The sequence below is a fragment of the Protomyctophum bolini genome (assembly GCF_963924005.1).
Source record: "Protomyctophum bolini genome assembly, chromosome: 8".
Taxonomy (NCBI): domain Eukaryota; kingdom Metazoa; phylum Chordata; class Actinopteri; order Myctophiformes; family Myctophidae; genus Protomyctophum; species Protomyctophum bolini.
The window spans coordinates 24659668-24673849 of record NC_137869.1 but is presented as its reverse complement, the minus strand read 5'-3'; the positions used below and the strand labels follow the sequence as shown (position 1 = coordinate 24673849).

The window sequence follows — 14182 nt, the reverse complement described above, 5'->3', positions numbered from 1 at the left end:
AAAAGGCCTGGCCCGGAATTCTCCTTCAAATACATACCTTTGTACCTAATAATACGATTATTAATACCTTCAAATGAAAATGTGATGGATTTAGATCGCATACAGCGTTGAGGAAGGTCAAGCTAGGGCATCGCTCCATGTCTGCAGCATGTCGCCTCGCACCGCAGACTCACACAGATTGCCTATTGCTTTTACCATCTGGGTTAGAAGAGCGTGTTCGTGTCATTTCCATCACCAACAGGACGCTGGCATTCATTAGAGGAATTAATCCTCCCGTCATGCCCAATGTCCACCCCGGTGCTCAAAATATTCCAATACATCTAAAACCCCTTGCATGCAATTACAGTAAGTGGGGGGATGAAATGCTTGTTTGGCTAAATACGGCGGATTTAGAATCTGCCACTTCAATTTGACAGATAACACTCGACTGGGCTGCCCCGGCGGTTCAAAAGGTACAATCTAAAATGTGTAAACAAATCCCGACAATGCAGTGGGGCTCGGCCCCCGGAGCTCATCGACAATGCGTGAAATGATTTCTGCGACTATGAAATGGGATTCATATCTGCCTGTCCTCACTCCCACTCCCACTAAGAATACCCAATCCCCACCGGGGTCCATCTCGTTGCCCTCCTCCCTGCTTGGGACGGAGACCTCTTGTTTTTACCAGCTCTCTAGATGTGGACCCTCTGCCTCGGGCTGCGTCTGAACCCGGGTCTCAAAAAATGAAATAAATAAAATAAAAACATATGTCTGAACCTGGACTGACTAGAGGAGGCATATCCCAGGAGGCGCCGTTTCTGAATGGGGGTCACTGCTACCAATTACGTCCGGACAAGCAAAAACGCTTCTCGCCCCCCCCTTTGCTAATAAGGGACCAAGAGAGGTCTTATGAAATTTATCGAGGTTGCTGCCGAGTTCAGCTAGGCATGACAAGTGATGAAGCCTCCGGGGGGCGAGGTGGAGAGTCTGGTCTGCCCACCGCTCTTATTCTGGTACGTTAACCGAGGTATAGTGAGCGTACACTATGAATACTGTACTTAATGCAAAGTACGTACGGTACTGTAAACACAAATTACAAATTAATTTAGAGTTAATTTACTGTTACAATATTGACCCATTTGTTTTACACTCTCTGGAGTTAAATCACCAATCAAGAGTTGTGCAGTGTAAGCGTTCTTTGCACTTTTCATCAAGCAATAACACAGCATTGATTGTGTACACGCACCATACCTTTTTATTCCCCATGTCAACACCATGTTTCTCTACGTTGTGTCCGGCTCCCACTAGGGGTCCAAAATGGAACCCTTTTACGGGTCTGTAACTCGTGAGAGTGTACAAATGGACCCGTGAGGGTCCATTTGGTTCCATTTGTACACTCTCACGATTCAAATGAACACTGTGGTAGTTACAGACCCGTTACTTGTATTTCAGAGGACTCAATGGAGAAAACCAAGCGCGTTAACATAGACAGGTTAACATGGACAGTACTGTTATACATTGAACATGTGCCTGGTTTTCTAGGGAGCGTCTGCAACGTGATCCCCATGACAACAACCTCCGGGCGATGCCACGAATCCACGCTGGCTGAACACACACTTCCAATGCAGAGATAATGTTTTCTAGAGTAAACAGCAGAAGATTATACCGTCTGTCTTTCATGTCACTCAACAAGGGCTCTCCAGGCTGCCAGATAACAGGAAATAGCATAGAATCCATCCCAGGCTCTGAACAATGTTACGCTAACCACTTTGAAACTGGCTGGCTGTCTCTCTTTTGGGCATGTCATTATAGGGGAAAATGTAAATAAATAATTGATAATGTGAAAATAGCAGATCTGCATTCTCACGACACGGCAGAATGGGAGTAGGGCTTAAGTGTCTCTTTTTCTAGCTCAGTGGTCTCCGACCTTTTCTGGGTTCAGAACCAATTAAAGTGTTCTGACCAGTTCAGTGGTTAGACAGTACGGTACGTGAGCGGCATGTTTTTGTTAATGATCAATCAATTGACCGGCTAGGATCAAATTAAGTAACTAACATGATAATACTTTAGAAACAATAGAAACTAAGATTCTATTGATCAATATCACAATGGAAACAAAATCACAATGATTTCAAGATTATAAAGAAGAAATACCATGACAATGTTTTTACAATATTAATGTTATATTATTTTTAGGGTCTATTAGAGTCTTTTGCGGGGTGGTCCACTAGTGGGTCCCGGTCGTCCACATGTTGGGGAATCTAACCCTAAACCAAATATGTTGTGACACCAACACCACCACCGCTGTTATTTTCTTCTGGCGAGGGGAGCTTTTTTAACAAACAGATTCAACCCGAGTTGAAATGCGGGTGCGTATCCTTTTGGTTGTCTGTTCCTGTGGGCCTCCTCCTCCCCCCCCCCCCTTCCTTCACACGTTATTAATGTTCAAATATATCAGCGTGAGGGCAGCTGGCCCAGTCATGCAGCTGGTAAATAAGGCTTCCTCATTACACTGGAGCCTCCGTATGAGTGAGAGATTGCGTTTTGCACGCGGTCGTGTGTGCTTAATGTGGTTGTGCGCGTGCGTGTTTGTGTGTGTGTGTGTGTGTACACTTGTATTACTGCACTTGCGAGGACCAAAATGTCCCCACCAGTATGGTAGAATGTAGAATGTAGAAATAGACATTGTGAGGAATTGTTGTTTTTCGGTAAAACAAAATATTTGGGCTTGGAGTTGGGCTTACGATTAGTAAGAGATCCATGATGGGTTTATGGGTTGAGCATTTAGGGCTTAGGTTTAGGGATTAAGCTTGGAGTTATGTCTGATAATTGTACTTAATTGCATGCCGGTATCGCACACCGAACTTGACCGAAGATAGTGGATCTAGATTTTACAATGTGAGCTTGCAGATCTGCTTCCGGGTCAGGGGTACAAATGCACCCCAAACATGTTAAACTGCATTGATAGAATCTGCGTCCTATAAAGCTGATGTCCGTACCGTAATACAGTACCGTAATACAGTACAAATGTATGTGCGTGTGTGCGCGCGTGCCGATCTCATGTTGCCCCTCTCCAATGAGGTGTGTGTTTTTAATGATGCTCCCTGGCAGTGTCACACCAAGGTAATTGGATTCTTAGCTCACAGAGGCGCCGGAATATTCCGGACAGATCCGCCGACGAGCCCCCCACTGTCTGTCCCTCATACTACACGTATAACGCAAATAGAAACATGTGAGAATTATATTTGTGTTTAACTGAAGGACCACCCTCGCGCACACAGACACACTTTGGATTCCCGTTCCGAATTCGATTGCTACACAGAGTGATGTCTTTTAACACATTCGGGCGAAAATAGCCGATCTTACAAACTCACTATGAGCGTGCAGATGATCGATCTGCAACTCTCGGGGGAGGGATCTGGTGTAGAGGGAGAACAAAAAGAGAGGGCCTAACATAGACATGTGGGGGACTCCGGTCAACTAAGTCCATCACAGTAGGGTAGATTTAAGTGGTGAAGCCGATAGGCCTTTCAGTGGGGCTTCTGTTTATGGCTCTCTACATGCTAATGGACTTAGCTCTGTGTTTTTCCTAAAAAGACGGGCCGTTTCTATTGCCTGCGCTGCATGGCACCCGAAAAGACACTTAACCCGAGCACCGCGTTCCGCACTGAGCCCCATGGAGTCACAAAGACGTCTGATGGGAAAGCTGTTATTCCTGAAACTACAGACATGTCAGATTAATATTTTACAGCGCCGTGTAGAGAGAGCCTCCTGGCACGCTATTATTAAATTCTCTGATGGGACGTCTTTCTTTTCTGGGGATTTTTTTTTCAGTAGTAGTAGGCTGCAGAAGGTTGACAAGGTGTACTGGCGTCGGGTCATTCTCAGGTCATTGCTACTAAGTATAGGGCTGCAACTATCAATAGTTTTCTTAGCGATTATTCAATTCGATTAGTGTGTTTTCTAATATATAATATTTCTAATAAATATTCTATTTTTATACATTAACAAATCTGCAATTAAGCCCTTCTGCGTTATTTTGTTCCACAGTGCATTGCAACACTTTGTGAGCTTGTATATCTGCATGCCATTTTCACAATTCATTTTCTTTCATTACACATTTTATTTTAATTTAATTTTACACTCATGACATGCCCAAAATAGGGATTGATTATTAATCAAATATTATATTAGGCTATCATTTCTATGATAATATCAGATCAGCACCCCTGTTGCTAAGGGTTATGGCAGACTGGAGCTCCCTGGCCTGCACCAACAAAACCAACAACAACAAGAAACAACCACTTACCTCCAAGGCATCCAAAAGATCAAGTTATGATAGTTTGTGTCATGTGACATGTGCTGTGTGTCATGAGTGGTGGGCGGGGGCTTGTTGTTTTTGTCTTATCGTCTCTAGCCCTGAGTCTGTCATTGTCCTAACCCACTGTTTCTCAATGCCCGGTCCTGGGCCCACCAGGGGTCCAAAGCATTGGCCCTTAAAAGGTCTGTAACTCTAAGGGTGTACAAAATGAACCAAATGGACCCTCACAGGCCAATAGGGGTGGGGGTCCCAGAACCCAATGTTAAGAACCAGTGTCCTAACCTCAGCCGTGAGAGGTTATGGTTAGGCCAATAAGCAACAAGCTACTGCTTTTTGGTCTGAGATGTTCGAAGAAGCAGTATTGTAGATATGCTGCTCGTGTGAAATCTCAGAAAGCTAATGTTAAGAGAAAAAAAAAAAAGTCTAACTCAAAAACCTTTTCTCGAAAGACTCAACAGAAAAAGGGGAGAGGAAGAGGACAGAAAAGGTGATGTCAAGCCATTCCAAGGAGAGCTTTTTGTTTGTTCCGTCTCGCAGAGAGAGAGAGAGAGAGAGAGTGAGGGAGAGAGAGAGAGAGAGAGAGAGAGAGAGAGAGGGAGAGAGAGAGAGAGAGAGAGAGAGAGAGAGAGAGAGAGAGAGAGAGAGAGAGAGAGAGAGAGAGAGAGAGAGAGAGAGAGTGAGGGAGAGAGAGAGAGAGAGAGAGAGAGAGAGAGAGAGGGAGAGGGAGAGAGAGAGAGAGAGAGAGAGAGAGAGACAGAGAGAGAGGGAGAGAGAGAGAGAGAGAGAGAGAGGGGTGGGAAGGTAAGGTAGAGTGGAAGTAGAGAGGAAGGTGTATCCGATCCAATCCACCTGCCGTTTCCAGTTCAGTAAAACAACGCAAAAGAGGAGGGTAAGGGGTCTCACAGATAGACGTTAACAGTGGAGGATGTGCACGTATATATATATACACCCAAGACACGCCAAGACAGAGATGAGGAGGGAGGGGGCAGAGGGGTTGTCGGGGGGAGGGAGGGCGGGCGGGAGGTCTGATGGACATATAGCTTGGTTTCATGCCTTGAGCATACAGAGTTCAAAGGGGTGGGAGGAGGTAAGGTTCTCAACAGCACCCCCGGTGGACGGGGGGAGGGAAGCGGGGGGGGGAGGGGTTAATGTTGCATGCAACTGGTGCTCTCTTCAGTGACTCTGCACTGTCTGTGAAGCTCTCCTCCAGCGGTTAAACAGAAAGCCAAAAAACAAACAGAGAATTGTGAAGTTTGTTCCCAAAGCGGCCCTGGTTAGGTTGGCGGCCCCGGCAGGCTTTGCCACGGACAGAAACAGAAAATGTGTTAAAGGGTATTCTCCTCACACTGCCCCGCCGTGGCTTTCTGCCCTGCGCGTCTGACCCGTCCGACTGCCTGTCGGATCAAACGTGCTTTGCTTTCTAAAACAGCCTCTCATTTCAGCGGTTATGCCCCAGGAATACTGGCTGTGTTCACAAAGGAAAAAGCATCGGGTCAATCCCTACTCTTGGACAAGTACGTGTAGCTATTAACCCTAGAACACTAAACTTAACTTTTGTCAAAACCATGCATCACTAAACCCGGGTATATTTTACACAATGTAATATATTCCATCTCATGAAAATATATTGAAGTACAGCAAGCAATACAAGGCAACCAAAAATATATATAATTAATATCATCATAAAATTGGTGAAAATGTGGGTATTATTTAAAAAATATCCCTAAAAAAATAATAATAATGGAGTTGGGAACTTCTTTTAAAAGCCCATTGTGGGTGTGCAACATTATGAAAATCACAAAAGTATAATTGCCCGGGGCGAAAATCACAAGGTGTTTAGTGTTCCAGGGTTAAATCTCTTGAATGGGAGATGTTTCAGATGGCGTAGTGTTGACCTTAAAGCAGGGTATCTGTACACTGTGGACGGTGTATCATGCTCTGGGGGGGCATCAGGAGACGAGTGCATTTCATGGCATCAGCTCCAAACTAGCCCCCTCGGCTCATGTTGGATTTGTTAAGCCAACTGTGCTCTCTACTCTCCTACTTTGAGTTACGTATGATGTCAGGGATATTTTTGGCCCTGTGTGATTAAATAATTTAGTTGTGTTCCTGCCATATCTGAAAATATATATACATTTGTTACTGTTCTGATCTGCGGTGCGACGTGTTGTGAGCTTGTAGATTGGCCATTTTTTCTGTGACTAAGCATAAACCAAGCTATGGTCCCCAACAGCAGATCAGAACAGTAACAAATTTAATAAACACATTTAATAAACACATTTTCGGCGCACGTCTGCACGGCACACGCACCCCCTCCTCCCACCTCGCAAAAAACAGCCTCTTCTGTGGCGTTGGGCAGAAAGCCATGGCAGTCACAGGGGAGAACGGGACATTTTTTGTGTCTCTTGTGTCACGTGTGAGGGAAAAGTGCACTTTGCTGTTGACGAAAGTAAAAGCAAAATCTGAACAGAAGTGAACGCGGGAAGAGGTAGAAAGAAGCTGACAAATTTGTCCGTCCGCATAGACTCAATTTGTCTGACAAGGTCCATCCAGAGTAGAGGTTTAAAAAAAAAATAGAATCAAAACAGAGGGTAAAAGGTTGTAAGCCACCGTAGTGTGAAAGGTTGCATTTAATTTGCTAATTAAATTTAACCTCTTATCGCCCATGTTTGGTTGGTAAAAATGTATAAAGGTCGATTTTCATGAGGCCAGAAAATGACCCAAATTGACACCTGAGCTCTTGTTGCGGGGAGAAAACATATACAATCAATATCAATCAACTCAACACAAAAATATGAAACATGTTTTCATTTCTTTTTTTTTCAGGATCAGCAACACGTTAAAGAAAGTCATACATATGGCACACAGCTCTGAAAATATAGTCTCAATCAACTTTGAACCCTGAGTATGTCTGGTACAACAACACAATCACAAGTTCAAAGGTGATGATGGTTGAAGTTGACATCTCAAGTAACAAACAAAAAAAGCAACGTTAGGGAAGCCTGGAGTCAGAGAAAAAAGAAAGATTCAACATCCTCATTAGATTCCACAACAAAACAGCATTGGAGAAGAAGACATTGAAGCGCTTCCGTCATCGCTGAACGCTCCAAAGCAGCCAATATGTTCCCTGCAGAGGGAGAAGCAGCAGAGAGGAGAGGAAATAAAGGGGCTACATACTGGCTTGCAGGGTCTTCTGGGTAACGTCGTTGGTGTAGGCTCCCGTGCCTCTGGTGGAGATGGCGGCCAGCGAGAAGACGTACTCCGCGTTGGGCCGCAGACCCTCCACCACGAAGGACGACGTGGGGCCAAATTTCTTCATCTGTTGGTTGCCGGAGGAAGAAGGGGAGTGGTGACATCACTCTGATAACATTTTCCAATTGCCTATAAACTGTAACACTGGGTGCTATACTCTCCCCTCTGTCAACCTGGGGAGTGACCCGAACTGAGCTCATGCTTCCTTCAGTGCATGAGGAGTGAGCAGGCCACTTCTCACCACCCGACAGCGACATTATGAAAAGCAAGTTGTGTTGTGTGTGTGTGATCTTACCTGGTCACCATGATTAGCCTCTTTGTAGCGCAGTACATAGTTAATGATGCCTTCCTTCTCATAGGCCGGTTCCCAGGTCAGCTCAATGCTGGTGTCGGACACAGCGCCCACCAGGAACTTGGTTGGCTGACCAGGAACTGGACAGACATGAAACAGACATGGACACATGGACACAGCCCATTCAGGCATTTAGCAGGCTCTCTTAATCCAGAGCAATTTACAATAAGCAAGGTAAACACATGCATCAAATGCAGAGAGACTGCAGTAATCTACGATCATAGACCTAGCATAAACCTGCATGGTTGTCAAGTCTAGGTCAAGTGCTACGGTTTAAGTGGAGTCTGAAGATTATGGTGGAAAATATGGTGGGACATGTGGAGCGTTTTCCTGGATGTTTTTTTAGGGAATGTTCTGGCAGCTTCCCTGTGTTCTCTGAGTGAGCATAAAGTGAATGAGCGTGAAGTGAACAAATTCCCTCATGAGAAAGAAAAACAAGAGCCGTAAAATGTGTTTCCAACGTAAAAAAGGAAAGAAAAAGCAGTGATGGAACTCAAAACTGGCACTCTATAAGGAACTGCAAAGGAAATAAGCCCTTGAGCTTCTTTTGTTGGTTTATAATTTAGACAAATAGCATAGGTTAATGTTTATATGCATTTATGATTAACACCTAGAACACCCGGGGGTATTTGTAAGCATTAAATCGGGACGCCCAGCGATTTGTTTCTTCAGGGCCCATTTCAAGGTGCACAAGGTGGATGTAGCTGAAGTAGTTACTGTAGATGTAGACAAAACACCCCCGAGGCGATCAACGGGAAGTATCATTATTTCTAACGCGACCAGCAACGGGACCTTGATGGGCCGTCAAAAACATAATCTTAGAATTTGAAGATGTTTCCTCTCATCCACTAAAATGGAGGGGGACCACTTTGGATGACGTCCCAACCAGAAATGACATAGAATGTTGCCCAACGGGCGCTCCCAGCCTGTGGAGCGGTGCGCTTGGTTATGATATCATTAATGTTCCGTCCTTTGATTCATCTCCGTCCTGAGCACTGAGCGTAACTATTTGATAGGGCGGAGACCTCTGTTTATGCCGCCCAGGGTGTTAATAATGTTTACCTTTTGTCCCTTCCCAATTTCGTTGTTATGCCAATTGACTCCTCCCCACACATATGTATTAATAATAATACATATGTCAAGCGTCATATAGACGCTTGACAAAGCCAGCTGCAACGTGGCTGCCTCTGCACCGTGGTAAATATATGCATTTTATTTGGTGGATGGGAAACATCAATGAAATCAAGCTCACCTCCTTGCAGCACTTTGACGTGGATGGGCTCCGAGAAGGGCCCGTCCCCCACGGAGGTGAAGGCCAGCACCTTGATGGTGTAGGTCTCCGTGGCCACCAGGCTCTGGATGGTGGTGATGATGCTGTCCTGGACGTTGTGGATCTGCCACGAGCTCATGGGCTGCGAGTCGTCCATGGTGTAGTAGACGCGGTAGCCCTTGATCTGCCCGTTGGGCTCCTCCGGCTCCTCCCAGCGCACCATCATGGTGTTGGACGAGATGATGCGCGCCTGGATGTTCCGCGGCGGGCTGGCGGGCGCCTGCTCGCCCGTGCGCGCCTCCACGGGCTCGCTGGGCGGGCCCTGGCCGATGGTGTTGAAGGCCGACACGCGGATCTCGTACTCGGTGTTGGGGTAGAGGCCACCGATGCTGTAGCGCGTGGTGGTGATGCCGTCCATGCTCTCGAACTTGCTGTCGGGGGACTTGGCGCGGTACTGGATGATGTAGTGCGTCACCGGCTCGGGGTTGCCCGAGTCCCACGTGATGGTGACGCTGGTGGCCGTGGTCTCCGTCACCACCGGCAAGCCGGGGGGCTTGGGAAGAGCTGCACAGAACAGGAAGGGGAAAGGAAGGGTTGAGCTCTCCGGATTGAATCTGCTCTAGTGAATATGAAAAGCAAAACTTTGTACTTTAAGTAAAATACTAAAGGTCTTCTCAAATGTATAATTTGGTGAAATGCTGAGAAAACTACGAAGACAATATTTGGCATTTGCACACTACCAAGTGCAAAACACTAGGTGTGATGGTACAATTCGGGAGTTTACCGGAGTCTGTTGGAAAGTTTATCGGGAGTTTTCTGTAATATACACATCCGTATTCCATGCTTTTTGCGCAGTGAAAGCAGGCATTACGATGCCATCAAGGACCGCCAAAATACATTTTTGTCTACAAAATCAACTGTAGATTTAGTTGACTAAAATCACATGATATTTAGTCGACTAAAACTAGACTAACACTAACTAAATCCAGAAATTTCCATCAGCAGTGACGGCGCCTTACATTTGACGGTGATCTGCGCCACGGCCTCGATGATGCCCAGGCTGCTCATGGCCACGCAGGTGTAGTTGGCGGACTCGCGCACCGTGCTCAGCTCCAGGACGTTGCGGCCCACGGGCATCTCGTCCTCCGGCGTCAGGTCCTCGCCGTTGAGCGTCCACTTGACGTACGGCATGGGCGAGCCCACCGCCACGCACGTGATGTTGACGCTGCCGCCCGGCATGATCTCCTGGCTGGTCGGCGGGATGGAGAAGCGAGGGGGCACTCGCCGCACTGGGAGGAGGGAGGGAGGGAGGGAGGAGGACGGAGGAAAGGAAGAGAGGATACCAGAGAGGGGGTGGGGGGAGGGTGGCGAGGGGAGGGCGAGGGGGTCAAAAAAAAGAGGAGAGAAGAAGAAGAAGAAGAAGAAGTAACAGGACGGGTGGATGAAAATGTATCCTTTACAAGGAAATACTTAACATCTACAGAAAGGATCAACGTGGTAAAAAACAAAGTCAACTGAATAAAGCAAAATTAAAAGAGCTAGACTTCAACGTAAAATATATTAAAGAAAATATATACAAATAATACGAAGGAACTAAACTAACAGAACTGCTTTCAACAACAAGATTGACAGTAAAGCAACGATTCATAGCAACAAGGTTCCATTGACCAATATTTGACCCATCACAGCACAATTAAAGACACAAAAATCTATTATGAGTTTCTCATCTTCGTAAACCGAGCTGAACTGGACTGAACACGGCTTAACCACGGATGGGCCGCCAGGTGTGAGCTGAACTGGACTAAACACGGCCTAACCGCGGATGGGCCGCCAGGTGTGAGTGATATAAGAGTTATAAGGGCCATGTGACGTTATCACGTGAGGCCTGGCAACGTAAGGCAACCTGAGACTTCCTGTCCTCTTCTCCGCCACTCACGGCAGATCCAGGAAGTAGGCCGTGATAGGCCCCTCCTCCCGGCGGCACAGGAAGTATAGGGTTACGCTGTACGGTTGAGAAACCACCACTAGGGGGCGTCTCCGCACCGCTAGTGTGTGGTGGGTGGGTGTGGGTGTGTGTGTGCGTGTGTGTGGCTCGCTTTGCTCTGGCCCTTCTCCTTGCCTAGATAGACTAATCGCTAAAGATGAGAAACTTTAATGAGATTTTTGTGGTTTAGGGTAGATCCACTGGACAAAGCCTTTTAGAGATCTGACACGGTTCCATTGATAGATGCAGCTATCAGGTTCACAGACAGCATGCATAATAGAGACCGAGGTAAAATAAATAAAAATAAATAAAATGGTAACAAAACCAGATATAAAAAATTGAGATAAAATGCATAGAGGAATATAACTGAAGGGTCGCTAGCATGCCCAGACAAAAAGACGATTGGAGAAGAAAGGAGAAAATACGAGATACAAGGACAGGAGCACCTCAGAAAAAAGGGGTAAAGAGAGATAGGGAACAGAGGCAAAGAGAGCGAGAGAGGAGGAGAGAGAGAGAGGGGGTTGGGTGGGAGAAGGGGGTAGGGGGCGGGGTCACCCACTTCAGTGCTGCATGTGTAAACTTTTATTTTTTCCTTTTTTTTCGTTATTATTAATTATTGATTTTCTTTTTCTTTTTTTTCCTTCGGCCAATGTGACAAAATGTGACGCGAAGGACACATCGTCACATCGCGAGTCCCGGTTTAAACACAAAAAAAGTAGTATAGAGAGTATAAGGAACAAAGTGGTGTGGTCTTAGTTAGAAGTACATAGAGAGACAGAGGCCGTAGTGGAGAGGCTGGAGCCAGAAGAGTCCACTTAGTCACAGATAGTAGGAAGAGGTCAAAGAAACAGAACTGGACCAACAGAGAGAGAGAGAGAGAGAGAGAGAGAGAGACAGAGAGACAAAGACAGAGATAGAGATAGGGACACCTTCCACTGGAGAAGGAGACGGGGAGATCCTTCTGGGATTCATGGACAGGAGGACAGTTTTGAGTGAACAAAGAAAAGAAGGAGTTGACAATGGGACCGACAGGAAAGATGTTTAGGTGGGTAGTGCGTTATGTGTGAGCGCGTCTGTGCCAGTTATGTATGTATGTATATGTATGTATGTATGTAGGTGTGTTTGTTATTTGTTGTTATGGGTGTGTGCGTGTGTACAGTATGTGAGTGTTAGTGCAGCATTGGAAGGAGCATGAGGTGTTAGTTGACACTGTACAATGTTTGATGGAAGACATGCATACACACAGAGAGAGAGAGAGAGAGAGAGAGAGACAGACATAAAGGGAGAGAGAGAGTGTGTCTGAGAGGGAGACACAAGTTGAGCGAGGAAGAGAAGTCTGAACATAAAGAGGATGGTTCGAACTACACAAAGAGCTGATTGAGAGACAGACAGGTGACAGGACAGACGAGGAGACAGAAAGGAAAAGACAGATAGTAACGCAAGACAGGGACACGAGGCAGAACAACAAAAAAAACAGACCCAAGCAGCAAGACAGACAAGAAGACAGACGGGACAGTCAGACACGACAAGACGAGACGAGACAGACAGGCCGACAAAACGAGACGCACACGAATGGGGCACGCTGGACATACTGTACTTTACGCAAAGGGCGAGTGGGGGGGACGGGGGTTGGGGGGGGGGGTTAGGGTTGTGGGGGGAGGGGTTAGGAGGAAGTTGGGGATAGAATAAGGAGACTGTGATTCTGGAGCAAAACTAAAATATAGATAAAAAACCAAAAATCATAACGATAAATAAAATAAAAACATGGCTCAAAGTGGGTTTGGAGGTCTCACACACTGGGGCTTAGAATCAGAGTCAACTAATCCCCCCCCCCCCCTCTTCACAGCCAACCACACCCACCCTCAAACTCACCACCTCGATGCTCATGTGACCCGGGACAGTGTGATATGGCACGAGACGAGGCAGTGAGGAGCGTGGGAAGGAAAAGGGCACCGAGGATAGGGCACCGAGGATAGGGCACCGAGGATAGCACCGTGTCGATCCAAATGGGATTCATACAGGCCTGTCGGTCGCTCACCCACAAACACTCTGTTTGAACACGCCACTATCTGCCACAGCGTCGGCGGATAATGGAAGGAGCTTGCAGGATAGAGGGTACTGTATGTAAAAGGTTAAACAAAAGGCTCCAACTCCGCCACTAGTGTTGGCCTTTAGAGGAGCCCTTTCACTTGAATTGAGTCATATGAGATAACATTGTACGTTTGTGCCATGTGTGAAATCATTAATAATACATTTTACACGCGCACATGTACTGATTGAGGCAAACACGGGCGATGACCTTCCGCCATCACTGCAGGGCGATAACGGCCTTACTCTTTACATTTATACGCTGCGATACACACACACACACACACACACACACACACACACACACACCCCTTCAGAAGGCGCTGCAGTCCACTGATAATGTCAGTTGCTGACTAGCGTGGGGCGCGTACGTGACCCGACCTTGAGGCCGTGAAAGGTCAATTCAAGTGAAGCCGGTACAATTTCGTAGCTGGAACAAGGTTGGATGAAGAACTCAAAACCACAGAAACAGTCACGAGAACTATCAATAAAATGTTCGACAGAGGGTTGTGAAAAAAAGGTAATGGCTTTTTTAAAAAGGCAAATTCTATCGCTTACAATCTAGCAAAACATTATTCATAATAATTTGCCCACCAAAATGGGAGTCATCAAAAATATTATTATTACATAATGAGCAATATATCTACACTACCTCTGATTAAATTGGGTTTATTAATTGGTTAAGGTTTCCGGCTCGGTACCAGATAGTTATCAATGCATGCTTGTCCAATTTAAAGTTTTTGTCTAAAGCACCTTGATTGCAGAACTGTCAGAAATAAATATTATGTCTTTAAAAAAAAACGCCTAACAAACAACAAAGGTGAAAGGGCAGCCCGTTCCACACACAAACATGCATGGGTGTGGCTATGGCATGAGTGTCATATACAGGTGTGCCCCCCCCCCCCCCGGTCACAGGGAGAATCAGGACAATCAAAA

General features: G+C 46.2%; 1 protein-coding gene across 4 annotated transcripts in view; it reads right to left on the bottom strand.

Moving 5' to 3' along the window:
- Positions 1–14182, bottom strand: part of ptprsa (protein tyrosine phosphatase receptor type Sa) — a 254365-nt gene that overhangs the window by 94206 nt on the left and 145977 nt on the right. For all 4 annotated transcript variants that reach the window (XM_080770974.1, XM_080770973.1, XM_080770972.1 and 1 more), the window contains exons 7-10: positions 10194–10463; positions 9157–9738; positions 7848–7984; positions 7478–7619 (exon numbers count right to left, since the gene is read on the bottom strand). In XM_080770974.1, coding sequence (XP_080627100.1) covers positions 7478–7619; positions 7848–7984; positions 9157–9738; positions 10194–10463 — 1131 coding nt within the window. The remainder of the gene's footprint in view (positions 1–7477; positions 7620–7847; positions 7985–9156; positions 9739–10193; positions 10464–14182) is intronic.